This window comes from Platalea leucorodia (assembly GCF_965183815.1).
Source record: "Platalea leucorodia genome assembly, chromosome: Z".
NCBI lineage: Eukaryota > Metazoa > Chordata > Aves > Pelecaniformes > Threskiornithidae > Platalea > Platalea leucorodia.
Window position 1 is genome coordinate 37,042,556 of NC_138858.1, and position 16,054 is coordinate 37,058,609.

Here is a 16,054-nt window from a genome sequence, read left to right on the forward strand (position 1 = left end):
TCCCATGCTCTGCCATGGGGACAAGAAGCTGGGAGGGGGCACAGCCAGGGGGGCTGACCCAGGCTGGCCAAAGGGCTATGCCATACCGTATGACGTCATGCTCAGTGTATAAACTGGGGGAAGAAGAAGGAGGGGGAAATATTCGGAGTGATAGCGTTTGTCTTCCCAAGTAACCGTTACGCGTGATGGAGCCCTGCTTTCCTGGAGATGGCTGAACACCTGCCTGCCCATGGGAAGGAGTGAATGCATTCCTTGTTTTGCTTTGGTTGTGCATGTGGCTTTTGCTTTGCTTATTAAACTGTCTTTATCTCAAGTCACAAGTTTTGTCACTTCTACACTTCTGATTCTCTCCCCCATCCCACTGGGGGGGAGTGAGGAAGCAGCTGTGTGGTGCTTAGTTGCCAGCTGTGGATAAACCACAACAGCTGGGTAAGTTGCTCTTCAACAGTTCGTTGCTGGTGCCCGTCCTAGAAGTATGTACAGTAAATAGAGATGAGGCTGTGACAACTGGATTTCCAAGCTGTAAAAAGGAGCTTGCAAAGGCTGCTGAGGTGACCATTGCCTCTTACTTAGCTGCCCAGCTAGCTAACTCAGTAACAGAATAAGAGGAAACCCAGGAAGTGATTCTTATTTTGCATTTATAAACTGCGTCTGGACATGCCCTGCATCGTGGCTTTGTGTGGCATATGGCACTGGATTCCTGGAGTTAGACTGGAAGAAAACTGGGGTATGGTCATGGGCCAATTGGTTGTTGTAGGTCAAAAATGCTGTTTCCTAACGCAGATATTCTGGTAAAGGTGTGCACACTTCCTGTAGTCTGAGCTGCATATGTAAACTGTTGTGTTGCTGAGAGAAAAGATATTTTAGCCTTTACTAAGCCACTGTGTGCCTCTTGGCCAGTTTGTGGTTGAAGCAGAGTGAGCTTGCACCTGCTTACAGAAAGACTGTGCAAGCTTTTTCCATCTCCTTTAGCCAGTAGTTTTGGTACTGTGCAGTTAGTGCTAGCACAACTTTGTGCTGAGGAAGTTGAGGGAAAGCAGGAGTACACTTAAGGCTATGTTATCAGTTCTGAAGCTCTTAGATATCTGTTCCCTTGATACCTGCTGTCTTTGCTGGTTCAGGAAAGTCATACAGAATAGAAGTATGGTGGAGCATAGCTGTATTTTCTCCGTATTGTTCGGTACTGCTTCTGATCTCTGACAACAGCAGCATTGAAAAGGTGGCATTGGATTCCCTTCTGTAAGTACAGTGTGGATGCTTCCCCTAGTGGTACACCTTTGTGCCAAAGATGGTGCTTATGCTTCATCTTGATTAATGCATCCAGAAAACATCAGCTGTGTCTTACTTTTAAAACACACGTAAGCATAAGAGGAGTGAGGGGTCTGCTTGGTAGAAATAAATACTTTTTTGATCCTATTTGTTGTTTAAAACATAAATAAGCCTCTGACATGTATTTGGAATATATGTTTTTCATGTTAAATTGAGTTTCAGTATGAAAAAATTATGTATCCATTGTGACAAAATAGCATATGATATAAACTAATTTTGCTAAGTGAAAGAAGAAACCATTATTCTGTTAAGCTAGACTTTGTAATGCAGGTAGAATCTAATCTAAGATGCTTAAACCTGAGAGAAAGCATTTGTTTGCTACATTCAACATGTAGATGGATAGACTGTGAAAAGGGTCAACGTTATGTGTACAGTGAAATAATCGTCTTGTGGGAATTTTACTTTTAGACATAGGATTCAGAATAGACCTTAGGAAGTGAACCTTCATGGAACTCTTTGTTGAAGTGAGTTAGTATTTCAGTTCATAAGATCAAAGATCTGCAATGGTAATTCTGAGACAGAAGCTGTGGAAGAACCTGGTGCTGCCCTTTAGCACGTAACTTGTTTTTATTTTTCTGGATTGCAGATTTCTGATCTTTACTATGAAACTGGACTACTTTCTTCATACAGAGCCTGGATGTTAAATGCTTTCTGCAGTCTTGAATCGCAATATTGTGCTTTTTTTCCAATAATATTAGGATTTTTAAATCAGAGCTCTATTATAGTCCAAATTATTTGCCATTTTGGCCTTAGTAATTGTAATATTTCCCTTAGTTCTTAGATTACAAATAAGAGTTCAGATGTAAACCTAGAAAATGAAAAGCCAAGAAAAGGTCACATTTCTTTCACTGTACACATATCTGAAGAAATTGCACTTCTTTCTTCATGTGTAAATCTTGGAACTCTGGGTTGTTTGTAAAGTCAAGTTTTATACAGAAGGAATCAATGTTCTCATAATAGCCAAATTTTTTCACTAATTAATTTGGGGTTTGTGATTTTTTTGCTCTTAACCAAGGATACGTGGAACATATAAGCGTAGTAATATAAAGTTGAATAGACATGAATCTGAAACAAAGGACCAGAGAGAGAAATTTCTTCCAGCTTTGTGTCTTTGGAAGATCTGTTCTCATGTCTTAAAAATTCAGGTTTAAAAATTTTCTTGATATTTCAGTAAACAAAGTCTTCTAGGCTAGGAAATGTAGAAGAATAGTTATCAAATAGCGAAGGATATGTTAAATTTAACAGAAAATGATACCCAGCCCTTCTTAAACTAGAGTTCATTGATAAGCAAAAACTAAATTTTTAAATGGATCTCTTCAGGTTGCATCTGGGTTCTTAGAATTCCTGAAACTGAAGAAAGTTCACATGCATACTTAAAAAATTGAGCAGGTTTTGAGGATATCGTAGACCTAAATTATGTAGCAAGTTCTTGGTAACAGTGATCTGCTGAATATTTTGAGGGTAAAAACATAGGCATTTTGGAGGTATAAGTTAAGATCTAAGACTGGTTTTGTTGAGTTTAGTTTCCCAAGAAATATGTGTGTGTATGCATGTGCACAAAGACTGTTGTAATAGTTTTGTTAGAAACTGTGCCTTTACAATATTTTAATGTTAAGTAAGTATCACTTCATGGTAATTTCTAGAGATCTCTTTTGGGAGGAGAAAAAAGTAGGGGGAAAAAACCCCAAACAAATGAAGAACCTTCTTCATATATTGGCCCTATTAAAGTCAGTAGCAGAACTTCATTGACATAGAGGAGCAAGGATTTGATATATTCCATGAGTCTTAAATGGATTGACATTTCAAAACACTGGGCATTTCATTTCTGAAAGAAAAAATTAAAAAGTAGTGATACAGTAAGAAGTTATTTGTTAGCTAAATTTCTGTAATTCTCATGGTTAAAAAGTCAGCAACGTTTAACAGTTGTAAACTTCTTAAAGTAACGGTAATATGAATTAAACTGATTATAACAGATTGAAGCTGTTGATTCTTTTTTTACTTACTGATGTTACGTTACATGTAGAAGTCTTTTTTTACATACAGCTGAGAAATCAATAAAATGGGATGACTTGGTAGGTGTATTTCTCTTTCTTAAAAGAAAGAATAAAGTTCGAGGGAAAAAAAGTATATAACTTAAGTATAACTACATTTCCCTTATCTACTAGCACTATTTCTGTCTTCCAGGTTTTGTTGGATTTTTTTTTCCTTTTTATGTAGTGCTAAGGTTTTGGTCAAATGAACAAAAAGCCCAGTTTTCTTTTAAATGTTCTTTCAATGCATGGCTTGTCTACTCATTTTTCTATTTTCCATTTTTTTTCCTCTGTGTAGAGTTTTCTTTTAGTTATAAACTGGCCTTTTGCTGATCATAGGTGGAAATGACATCTGTTTGCAACTACATATGGCCTAAATTATTCAAAATGAACAACTGAAATTATTTAAGGAACAGTCAGCAAAAGCATGGGCAACTCCTACTCTCTGACAACTATTCTGTGCTTGTTTGCTGTATGAGGAGTTGCGCAAATAAATGCTTCGTATTTCTAATTTGGGATTTATTTGTAGAAAGTGTGAGTTTATAGTATGCTTTATGAAAAGCTTCATATTCTGCTTAGAAAGAAATAAAATGGCTATGCCCATTAATCTGTTTCTGTCAAATACTAAGCTTACTAGAGTGTTTGCTTGCTTCATTTTAATCAACTTTGAACCATCCCATTTCTTTATTGGCATGAATTTGGAGATTTTTTTTGGTTTGTGTAACCTTTTTTACACTGCTTTTTCTGATTTTTTGTCAGTATACCTGATTTGTTTTACTTGGGGCATACTAGTACTTGAGATAGTAGGAACAAGTGATAATTGTACCAAATTCTTTCTTCTCTATTGAAATGAGTATTTGTCTTAAGAATATGCTCAAACAGTTGCAAGCAAGTCAGGTTGTTAGAACTAATTAGAGAGAGTATGTGTAAAATAAAAGTTTTTAGTCAGTCTTGAGAAAGTTGTCTTCTGGATGAGGCTTTGTTGATTGAAGACTTTACTGTTTCCTAGGTGCTTGTCATTGCTGTCAGAGCACCCCTGGCAATAGGGGTTTCATGAGTTTGCCCTAATCAGTGCAATACAAGGCCAGCTGGGTTACCTCAAGCCACTTGCATTGACTTTTTAAACTAACCCATGCTTTTATTTATGCAATTGATTGGGGAGAGGGTTTGCGCTATCCCTTCTTTCAGCAATAGTGTTGGGGTGCTAACTTCCAGCTGCTTGGAAGCGTTGACCATCTGGGAATTATATTATCTTTATCTGGCACAGATGTTGCAAGGTGAATGCCTGTCCCCAGCCTTAAAACACTGTGGAGGAGGTCTGAGCTAAAGCATTTCACTTTGATTGCCATAGGCTGCCACAACAGGCATACTGCTGTTGCTTATGCTAAGCTAACAATGTTTTGCCTTGTCATTGTAATGCAGTGCAGTGTGATCACAGGCAGTTAATGAAAACTCAGTTGACAAGGAGTAATTTATCAAGCCATGGTAACTTCACTACTCCTGGTCATGTGTACACACATGAGTCCGCTATCGGACGTTGGGGATATGACTTAAAGATAGCTGGTACCAATGAAAATGTGTTTTGGTCTGAACAGGTTTTGGAACAGGGCCACGGTGAGCAGTGTGCGGCAGTTTTTGTATTGTGCCAAGGAATTGCTATGACCACAACATTTGTGCTGTCTGAGTTTATGGACATAGTGGATACATTTTGTAGATTAACATTAAAGAGGTACTTTTCTAGGCAGTTTTTAACTAAGAATATCTTTATTGACAGAATATGCAGTTAAAGGGTTTTTTTTCCCATGTTTGATAGGCCAGTGATACTTACCAACTTGAAATTTCATCCGAAACAAGTCTAGGAGGTAAAATGTTTTGTCAAGAAATTTTGACAGCATGTGAGATTCAAAATACCATAGTAGAATAAGTTGCTGCAGAAGAAACGTCTGTATAAAGTAACCATTGTTAAGACTATAAATTTGGATTTGGAAAATATGGTGGTGGTGATGTGAAAATGTTTAGTTAACGCTTTGGCGTCTGGTTTTGATTATGGATTCGTGAGTCATTTACAAAAGCAGAATTATTTACAGCTCTCACATGTTCCTGTAATATTGGTAATGTTGTGTTTCTCTAGGCAGTTTTATCTAAATGATTTGTTACAGTTCTGATTTTTTGTTACTAGTGTAATATACCTGTACTATCATTTTCTAGGTGTTTCAACAGCCTTCTTTAAGTGAGCTGGAGTGTGTTATTACAATGCAAAAATCTGAAATTGAGCTTTTACAGGAAAAATTGAAAAAAGCAAGTCTTAACCTAGCAGAGCATAATTTGTACACTACAGATACTCTGGAAAGAAAGAACATAAGGACTGGAAGAAAGCATAAGGTAGGATAGTTTTATTGTCTTGTGTATTTGTGTCTAAGTCAGGCTGGTAAAGCCAAACATTTTTGCTCAAGGGTCCAGATAATAATTTTAATATCTGTTGATGCTGCTTATAATTCTGGAAGCTTGTTTGAATGGTTCTTGTGTTATCTGCCAAAGACTTGTTAAAATAGCTGTTGGGAGTAGAAGATTTTACCTTATTAAATACTGAATAAGGGATTCTTAATTAAATGAAATATTTGAAGGATAAGTTCTTTGTAGGTTTGTTAAAATGAATATTTATCAGGTATTTTATGGGTTTATCAGAATGACCATCTTTCCCTGGAAGGAAAATGAGAGAAATATAAATGGTTATTATTATGATTTTATAAATGAAAAATATATTTTTTTCAAATTGTTGAATTTTAAAGTATGATGTAGTATTTTTTTCTATGAAGAATGACAACAATGTTCTTTTGAAGTTTATACTTCCGACTTTTTATTACCCTGTATAATGCTGGGCTGCCTTTTTCCTGATGACTTACTGTTAAATTTAAGCACCAGGTAACAGTAACAGCTATAGACTATAGCTAATGAAACAGATTCGTAAATAATTCTATGGCTTAAATTGATTTATTAAATTAGGAAAGTCATAATGTTTTCCAGTGTGCTTAGCTTCTTCCTCATCTAAAAAAAAAATTATTGTGATTGTGTCATCTCCTGGTTTTCCCACATTTGGTATGTCATAACATTTCCTTTGAAAACTATGGCTTGTTCTTTCTCAATATCCTGCACTGTATGCTATTTTTGGGAAAAGACGTATTTTAGAACATTTGTTTAGGAGCATGTGGTGGCGCCTCTGTGAAAATGTGTTTAAGAAAGGACAAAATGCTGCACAGGCAATGTAGAGTGAAGAACAGAAGGTGAGAAACAGCCCTGCAAACACCAAGGTCATAGGAGGAGGAGAGGAAGAAGGTGCTTCAAGTGCCGGAGCAGATATTTCCCTGCAGCCCATGGAGAGGACCACCATGGAGCAGATGCCCACACTACAGCTGGTGGAGGAGCCTGCAGCAGAGCAGATGGATATTCCCTCATGGAAACCGCAGTGTGTGGAGAGGAGTCTATGCTGGAACAGGTACTTCTGACAGGAACTGTGGCCCGTGGAGGACCCACTCTGGAGCAGGTTTATCCTGAAGGACTCCAGCCTGTGGAGAGGCCCCACACCGGAGCAGGGGAAAAGTGTGAGGAGGAAAGAGTGGCTGAGAGGAGCTGTTATGGACTGACTGTAACCTCCCATTCCCCATCCCCTGGCACTGCTCAGCAGAAGGTAGAAGAGTCAGGAATGAAGAAGTTGAGCCTGTGAAGCAGGGTGAGGGAGAAAGTGGTGTTTTAGTTGTTTGGGGTTTTTTTGTTTTGTTTTGTTTTTTAATTTCTTGCTACCGAAATGTATTTTAAGTGGCAATAACTTTAATTTTCCCCAAGTCGAGTCTGCCCATGACAGTGAATGGTAAGCAATCTCAACCCACGAGCTTTTTCATCCTGTTTTCTTCCCCTGTCCTGGTGAGGAAGGAGAGTGAGTGAGCAGTTGGGTGGGTGTTTGACCCTTTGCCAGGGTTAACCCACCACAATGTCATTTCTTGTTTCCTCAGAAAAATGTAAATGAGAGTACTGTGTTTGTCATGAACTGATCACTGTGTCAGGAATAAAGCAGTTACCTCCCTTGAGTAAAACTAGATACAAAATTTTAAATCCTATTGTAGAGAATCTTTTCCTGTTTTGATATGTGGGTCCTAGTCATGCTCTTTCAAGAGTCAGGATTGTTTGATAATGTGCACTTTTTCACATGTGCACACAGTTTCTATTAAAACTTTTGGGAACTAAATTGACAGGCTACAAATCCTTTGTATTTAGGCAAGACAGTAAGGAAAATTGTAGAAACATTCTGGCTTTAGGATCACAAAATATACATATAAAATAGAAAAGGTACTATTGCTGTCTTTCCTGATTTTTCCTCGCAATCAAAAAAATCTTCCCATTACCTTGATGTTCTGTCTTTTATGACAAAAATATTCATGACAAGTTATTAGCGCATGATTTGACAGGAGGAATATGTTGGATATACAATTCATGTTTTACAATGGTGGTCTTTTTGGCTTCACAAAGACTCTGTTGTGTTAACCCTTCATCCCCCCTTATGTGCATTCCCAGGATACAAAGCGTGGAATCACTTCTGATCAGAATGACACTGCTTTGGTTAGTTTCTACTCTAAAAAGCCAAAGATTTTGAAAGAAGAAATAATTGGAAAGGTATTAAAAAGAAGGGCCTGGGACAAAACAAACTTGCCACTAGTGTGGTAAATTGGGATGTGTGGCCACATGACTGGATACTTCCACCTATGTTTGGTTCTGCAGAATGCAATGACATGTATACATCTATAGGCTATTGTTTTTTGTGAATTGCAGAAATTCAAATCCCTTGCCTACAAAGAGTAATAGAAACAACTTATTCTGCGAGACAGATATTGTGGTGGTTAGGAGCTTTGTTATATGTGCGTGTGTGGTGTCATTTTTCTTGATACTGTTAAGTGTGTGCTTAGAGGCAATTGTAACACTCATAGTCCAGTCTCGGTGGAAAGTGGTTCAGCTGAGGGGCCATTTTGTGTGAAGACTTAAGAGTCAGTTGCTTGATCTTCCTAGAGCTCTTTTTGGAGCTTAAACTTTGTGAGCTACGTATAATTTCTGTTACCTAATTGAACTGCCATATAAAAGTCTGCTGGCTGATTCAGTAATACAGCCCTTGGTTTTTTTATAGCTAAGCTTTCCTGTTGTATGATGCATGAGAGTTATAATTGCCTTTTATTGATATACATTGTGTAGCATTCTTCTAAGTCTATAATGCCAAGATATTAAAAGGCATGAGTTAATTTGTGGTACTGATGAAGATCCTGTTGAAACATAGGGAATCAAGAATTTGCCATTTTTCCTCTCCAAAAAACCCCACTTGTATCTTATCAGCCTCTGGTTCAGCTTCAACAATGTTTCTCTTTCTTCAACTGATAAAAAACATTAAGATTTCTGCCCACAGTTTTCAGTGCTGTATCCTGGCAGACATTGATCTGATCTATGTGTGCAGAAAAGTTCTCCAAGACATTTCAGTAAGAGTTCTGGCTTCCCTTGTTTGCATTTTTTTTACTTGTTTTGGGACTTCATCCAAAACAAAACCTGTGGAATTCAAGAACGTGACTATTTCCAGCTACATTGCATGGTGTCTTTCATGGTGCAGAAAGGTAACAGAAGGTTGTTTCAAAAGAGGCATCTTTTCTTTTTCTGCTTCCTGTACCTCCATTAACAGTTAATGTGCATCAGATCCGCTTACCAGCTACTTCTTTACATTAAATCTTATGTCATAAAGTTTCATATCTATTAATATTACAAAGCCTGTTTATTTCTGGTTTTCTGCTATTTGACTTAGTCTTTTCTAAACATGTTTTAGGATCATTTGATGAAAAGTTTTCTGTTGTTACCCTTTACTGATTTGGAATAAAATTCTTTGCTCGTAAAACTGGAATTTTTCTTATTCCTAAACATTTAGGAAATGTTTACAACATGAGAATTTATGTATATATTTGATACATGTATGTCTAAATTTACTGTAGGATTTAAGGTCTGGATTAAAAATTAAATGCTTAAACCTGGCAGCAGCAGCAGCAAAGTTTGCAGTTGTGAGAAGGGCATTACAGATGCCATCTTCCAAATTAAGCTTTGCAGCAGCCCCAGGCAATCAAATTACAATGTATTTTACTACACAGTCTCTTCTGTCTTGGTAGGAAAATTAAACTGCTTGCCTTTTTAGCAAAGATTACCTTCAAACTATCTATGTGCAGGTCTAAAAACTGGACCCAGCTCCTTCTCTCCACAGACCTCTAGTCTGACCACTAAACAGGTAAAAACATATTCAAACAATACAATGTTTCTTAATGCACGTCACCAATCCCACCTGTTCTCACAAGGAATTATTTCTGTGTCCATAAATAGTTAGAATTTTTCTCTATTTTTTTCCATACCTTGGCCCTGTGAAAAAGATTCACAGCACAATCCCAGGTAGCTATAGATAAAGTCTCTGTGTGTGTGTATATATATATATATACATATAAAGAATAACTGGTTTGTACTCATTGTATCGGATCACCTTTGATTAAAGCAGCAAGACTATGAATTTTACATTTTTCTGTATCTTTTTCTCTTTTCTCCTAGTTATTCTTAGCAGTCTGGTGCTGGTTGGTCCACTTGTTTTCCTTTGTTGTCCTTCTCTTTGGCAACAAATGAAGTGCTTTGACCTTTTTTTTCCTGATTTCAGAGAAATAATGTATTTTTCAAGTCTTCTGTATACAAACATAAAGTTTAACTAGGAAACATTTTGTGAAAAATAATGCATTCTGGACTTTTAGGAGAAATTAGTATGGGTATGCAATAATTAGGAAATATGGAAGTTTTATTAAAGATCTTGGTTTTATGCAAGAAATCTGGGACTTTGAAGATGAGTAAATTTTTTTATATGTTGGTCTTGGGATGTTCTGGTTCAGACACCTGAAAGAGATCAATGTGGTTTTGCGCAATGTTAAAATCTTTACTGATTAATATCAGCATCTATTAACTGAAGTAAACTTTTGGATATCTCTACCAGAATTATTATAAAAAAATGTAAGTCAGTATTCTTATTATTTCAAAGAGATCTACTCTTAGTCAGTACAATGTTATACTGACAATATAAAACCATAACTTTGGAAATATTGTTTTAAATGTTCATTAAAACTTTCTTCTAGTTTCTTCTGTTATATAAAGGAACTGACAGGAATATACAAAATATGTCCATTTGACATGCAGATTTTAAATGTACAAAAATTCTTTACAGATGTTAGTTTTGGTTTGCTTTTTTGTTTGTTTTTTGTTGTTTTGGTTTTTTTTAATCTCATTCAGGCACATTTCAGAAGCAAAAGAAACCCAAAGCCAAATGACAAAAACACCTCAGCAATATTTAAATTCTTAAATATGTGATAATATTTTTTCTGACATTTCATGATATTATTTTTTTTCTCCTTTTTGGAAACATATGTGATTTAAAGTGAAAGTGTGGTATACAGTGTCATGCAGACATTTAATATTGGAAGGTAATGGTCAAAGAAAAAAATGCCAGTTGCTCATTAAAATTCTCTTTAAGATTAAATTAATTTAATGGAACAGTAAAAGTGTTGAAATATGTAGTATTCAAGAAGACTTTATCCTGAATTCCTTTTGTTGTAAGTCAGTTATTTTACAGTGGAGATGGCAGCATGTAACAACAATAATCACAATTAATCTTAAGTTTTTGTTTGACCTTATATATTTACGTAATAGCATTTTACCTTAACGGTATTGAGTGTGTGTAGGTATTTCTCTGTCCTTAACCAAAGTTATTCAGAAAATCAGAAAGTCTAATTTGATGAGGTCTTTCTTTCTTTGCCATAAGGACATATGACATAGAATGAACAAGAAAGCTGCCCAGTTTAAGTGTTACTTTCACATATTCTTTCTCCAGATTGCTATATGAAGCTGTACATAATATAAACACATATTCTTGTCTCTAGTTAGTCACATTATAGTTAATGACCATATGGTCATTATGGTATAAGATCTACTGTCTGTTGTATTTATATTCCTCAAGCATATTGTTCCTTCAACTTCACAGTGTGTTAAACTATTTCAAAGGGAAAAAAATCCTTTCCCTCTTGTTTCTGGTTGTCCTATCAAGTGTAACCTTGGACCCTTATAGAGCAATTAGACCAGCCTCTATCCCCTCCTTTGTAATGAGGTTTCTTGCATTTCTGAGTCTATAACCCTTTAGTCTTCCCTAATGGGACATCATTATTCTGAAAGAAACAATGTAAATGTAAATGAATATTCTCATTAACGAGTCACAGAGAAACCTTTAGTGGTAGCGCTGTGGTAATTCTGCTTGTTATTTCTCTGGTATTCCGTGCAGATTTTTTTTTTTTTTTATAATTCATTATTAGTATTCAAAATTACTTCTTCTTTAATTCTGCATGTCTTTCATAATCCGGTGTTCCAACTAGTTCAACCATGTCCTTGTTTTATTCTCCAGGAACCACCTGTGAAACGTTCAAGGTCTCTGTCCCCAAAGAGCTCTTTTAGAGAGTCAGAGGAGCTAAGGAAGCTTAAAATAGCTGAAAGGAAGATTGAAAACTTAGAGAAGACACTACAGCTAAAGGTGAACATTAAAAAAATAAAAATAAAAAAACCCTCTAGCTATAAGCTTGCATAGATAAAGATATACCAAAATAAACAGATATTTTAAAAATGCAAAATGCACATATCATTATGGACTGTAAGTGTGTTAGCATAACAGAGCACTCTGCATTAGTTTGCCTTTTTCCTTTACTGCTAGATATCTCGTGTTGGTACTCCTGCAGTCCTATGGAAGCCTAATTCGAGCTGCCATCAATAATACGTGCTTGTTAAATAAATTTTCAAAATTTGTGTCTGAGAAATTCATGTATTCATATAGAAATAAAGTGAAGCAGAAAGTACAAAGAAAAAATTTTTTTCTTGTACAGTGAAGCCAGTATTTTAAAATGCTGAAGTCAATTACTTGGAACAAATTTGACCCTTGTACTCTTAGAAGGTATGGCTCAGAAGTTGTTGTTCTAACAAATGCTGTAAAAAAAACCCCAGCAAACACCCCCACCCCCCCGCAACCCATGGTAGAAAAGCTTAATTGAGCATGTATTACAATTTCCAATTTTATCCCAGTTTTATAGGCTTTTGTTGGTTTGTTTTTGTTGGTTTGTTTTTTACTTAAAAAAATAGTACCTTTTGAATGACCTGTTGGTTTCAAATTGCACCTCAGAATGCAAAACCCAAACCCTGAGTCATATTTTCTTAAGCATTTACAATTCAGACTCATCTTTTCTTTCCTTTTCCTTCTTTTCCTCTTCCTCTTAATTTTCCTTTTCTTTTTCCCTCTCTTCCCCTCTCTTCTTCCCCTCTCTTCTTCCCCTCTCTTCTTCCCCTCTCTTCTTCCCCTCTCTTCTTCCCCCCCTTCTTCCCCACCTTCTTCCCCCCTCTTCTCCCCTCTTCTCTCTTCTCTTTTCCTCCCTCCCTCCCTCCCTCCCTCCCTCCCTCCCTCCCTCCCTCCCTCCCTCCCTCCCTCCCTTCCTCCCTTCCTCCCCTCCCCTCCCCTCCCCTCCCCTCCCCTCCCCTCCCCTCCCCTCCCCTCCCCTCCCCTCCCCTCCCCTCCCCTCCCCTCCCCTCCCCTCCCCTCCCCTCCCCTCCCCTCCCCTCCCCTCCCCTCCCCTCCCCTCCCCTCCCCTCCCCTTTCTTTTTCTTTTTCTCTTCCCTTTTCCCTTGTTGCTTACATTTCTTTAAGTTATGGAATTTGAAAGATATTTTTGGTATATGTAGCCCAAAGCAGAACTGGTTATATTGAACATGCTGTCATAAATGTCAGGTAAGTGAAAAAATTTGGGGAGCCCTGCAAACCATACTCCTGAGCTCCTGCCTCATGCAAAAAGGCACTCTTATGCGATAAGTCAATTTTAGAAAAAATGTGAGTGGGAATTATATTTTAGGACAAATGCAAAAGTTCATCACCCTGTATACTTGACAGAATTTAGTGTAATATCTTAACACACGCAGAATATGTGAACAGGAAAGATGATTTAGACTTCAAATTCAGTCTTACAGGCCGTCTTACTCCTTATTCCTGGGAGTCAGAAGATTAATTTTATTTTGTTTTTTCTCTCTGTTGAGAAATCTAAGGCATGTCCCACCAGCTCTACCTGAGAAGTGGCCTTTGGCAGGCCTCCTGTTTGTTACTTTTGGTTGGCCTGCCAGGCACTGATGCTACAGATTATTCTGGCACTGTGGACTACAGCTGCTCTGCCCTTGGCAGCAAAGCTCACCCATCAGTGTGTATGGTTGTTGTCTTAAATGATAGCGTGTTCCACATTTCTTTGTGTTTTCTTCTGCTGAAGAGAAGACTGAAGAGGAGCACTTTGATTTTCTAAGCAGATACGGAAGAGAAAGGATTGTTATTCTCTCTGCATGACCTCATAATGTAATTTTTACCGTTCGCCATGGTGCCTTTGTCATTTCTTCCGTTTCATCTTAAAAACATAATTTAGGAATCTGTGCAGCTTTATTACGTTGCAAGTGTGGGATCTGTATTTATCACAGCTGTTAATCCATGAGGTCTTTAAGGGCTAAATCTTATATCTCCCCTTGAAACTGAATATATGAACTGCTTGCATATTCTTTAGGAAACCTACTTGGCTTCTTTTGCAGAATGCTTTAATTGATTGAAAAGTAGCTGTAGAGGCCCAGGTCAACATATTAAACACTGTTGTGGCACTACATTCAGAATTCAGTGAGACTATTGCCAGCATGACAGTGAACTCAGCTGTCATAACTTAAATTAACATCAGAATAATTCTGTTGGTATTGTATGATTTCTTGATATCAGCCTCCTCTCAGGCATTGCTTCCAACAAAGAATAATGCATGGGATCAATGTTTTCAAAAGTGGTGCTTGCATTATTGCCTCCTCAAGCAAAGAGTTGACTATATGATTACTTGAAATATACTTGCTCAGAAAAATGCTTGCTCTATCAGTAAACATACTGATGATGCATGTCCTAAAGATGAAATTGTGACTTTACCCATCAGACCTTTTGCAAAATTGGTAACAAATAGATGAACAACTTTATTTGTGGGGATTTCAGGAACAGGAATTTTTGATGCTTCAGTTGATATTACAACGGAACAGAAAAGGGCAAGGTCCGATTCATAGGATTTTCCAGTTCTCCTCAACTGACTCATTTCTGGCTAAGGAAAGTTGGCTCTTACTGTCTTTATTGCTCATATAGATAGGGTAATCCTGTAAATTCAGAGTGTCCATAGTTTTGGTACAGACTTGACTTCATTTCTGCTCTCCAGGACATACTAAAAAGTAACAGAGCATGCCTGATTGCACCCTCATTTAGGGAAGAGAATGTCAAAGTAAATAAAGAGTATTTAAGGGATTTTGAATAACAAATTATCGATTACTTAGAATGGTCCAAAGCATAAGTACATCAATCTGTTGGTCGTTAAGAAGTGGGTAGGAGTTTGGTTGCCAAGAGTTAGATATTTGGTACCAACTAAGAATATGTTCTCCTGTATTATATTTTAGAACTGTGATCACTAGCGTAGCCTAGAGGAGATCTTCCTGGCTTTAACTGGAAAGTTTTCAAAAGCAATAGGAGAGCTATTTTCTCATCCTTTTTGTTTAAAGTTCTAAAATTTTGGAGATAATTAGAACTAGAATACGTAGATCATTCTTTAGGGCCACCTTAATACTTGTTTATGTGAGCAAGGCATATTTAGATTTCATACATAGTCCTGTTCAATGTATGGTGTTCAGATGCCGAAAATATATTAATATTGTGGCTTTTCCACATAACTACTTATGGAAAAAACTACTTTTGTAATGGTCAGGTTCTTTACTTACTGTCAGCCTAAGACAAGCAGTCAAAGAATTGAATCAGTATATTTTTTTAATTCCATTTTAGTTCAATTTTTACTGTAACAGAAGTTGTTACAGGTCAATTTCAACAAAATTTTAAGTAGTGATTAGAATCTTTTGGCTTGTCTGAGCTGCCTGCAAATAGCAAAATGACTTTTTTTCACAGGCAGTTGGGTTCTTCCTCTTGCAGATTGGACTTTGTCTTTTGTCTTTCATTATTGCATGGGAAATACTATAGAATGATAGTGGAGAGCTGGAGAATAACCTGGAGATCCAGCACTGCTAGGGATCGTTGTTCTGTCCCATTTGTGTCAATATATAGGAAAATGTATACAAAACAGTTTAGTTATTAAAAAATATAATGTAATTCAGTCAGAGAGAGATGGAACTAACTGAGATTATGGAAATTACAGTGTGAATTTAAAGTTCTGAAGTGCTTGATAATTCAATAGAAGAGACTGATTGGGACAGTTAATCGTGTAATTTCTATTTCTGCTCTGTGAGAGCAGAGCACCTGATAAGGGAAGGGAATAACTTACGGAATGGATAATGGAACAGGTAAGCAATAATGAAAAATGTAGATTCATAAATAGGAAAGGCCAAATTCTACACTTGGTTGCATCCCTGAAAGGGCATTGACACTAATAAACTTCTGAGGATTTATGCTGAAGACATTATTTTCCAGTACTTTGCTAGACTTGATCAGTTTTCACTAGCAATATCAAACAATCTCAGAATAATGATTTCATGAACTTCTCTTGAAAACACAGTATTTATGA

At 36.9% G+C, this 16,054-nt stretch overlaps 1 protein-coding gene across 1 annotated transcript in view; it reads left to right on the forward strand.

The window, feature by feature from the left end:
• The window catches only part of CNTLN (centlein), a gene marked incomplete at its 3' end in the record, with an annotated part of 196,525 nt that overhangs the window by 84,615 nt on the left and 95,856 nt on the right, over nucleotides 1–16,054 (forward strand). Inside the window, exons 9-11 of the mRNA XM_082337586.1 lie at nucleotides 5,643–5,741; nucleotides 9,571–9,660; nucleotides 11,857–11,982. Coding sequence (XP_082193712.1) covers nucleotides 5,643–5,741; nucleotides 9,571–9,660; nucleotides 11,857–11,982 — 315 coding nt within the window. The remainder of the gene's footprint in view (nucleotides 1–5,642; nucleotides 5,742–9,570; nucleotides 9,661–11,856; nucleotides 11,983–16,054) is intronic.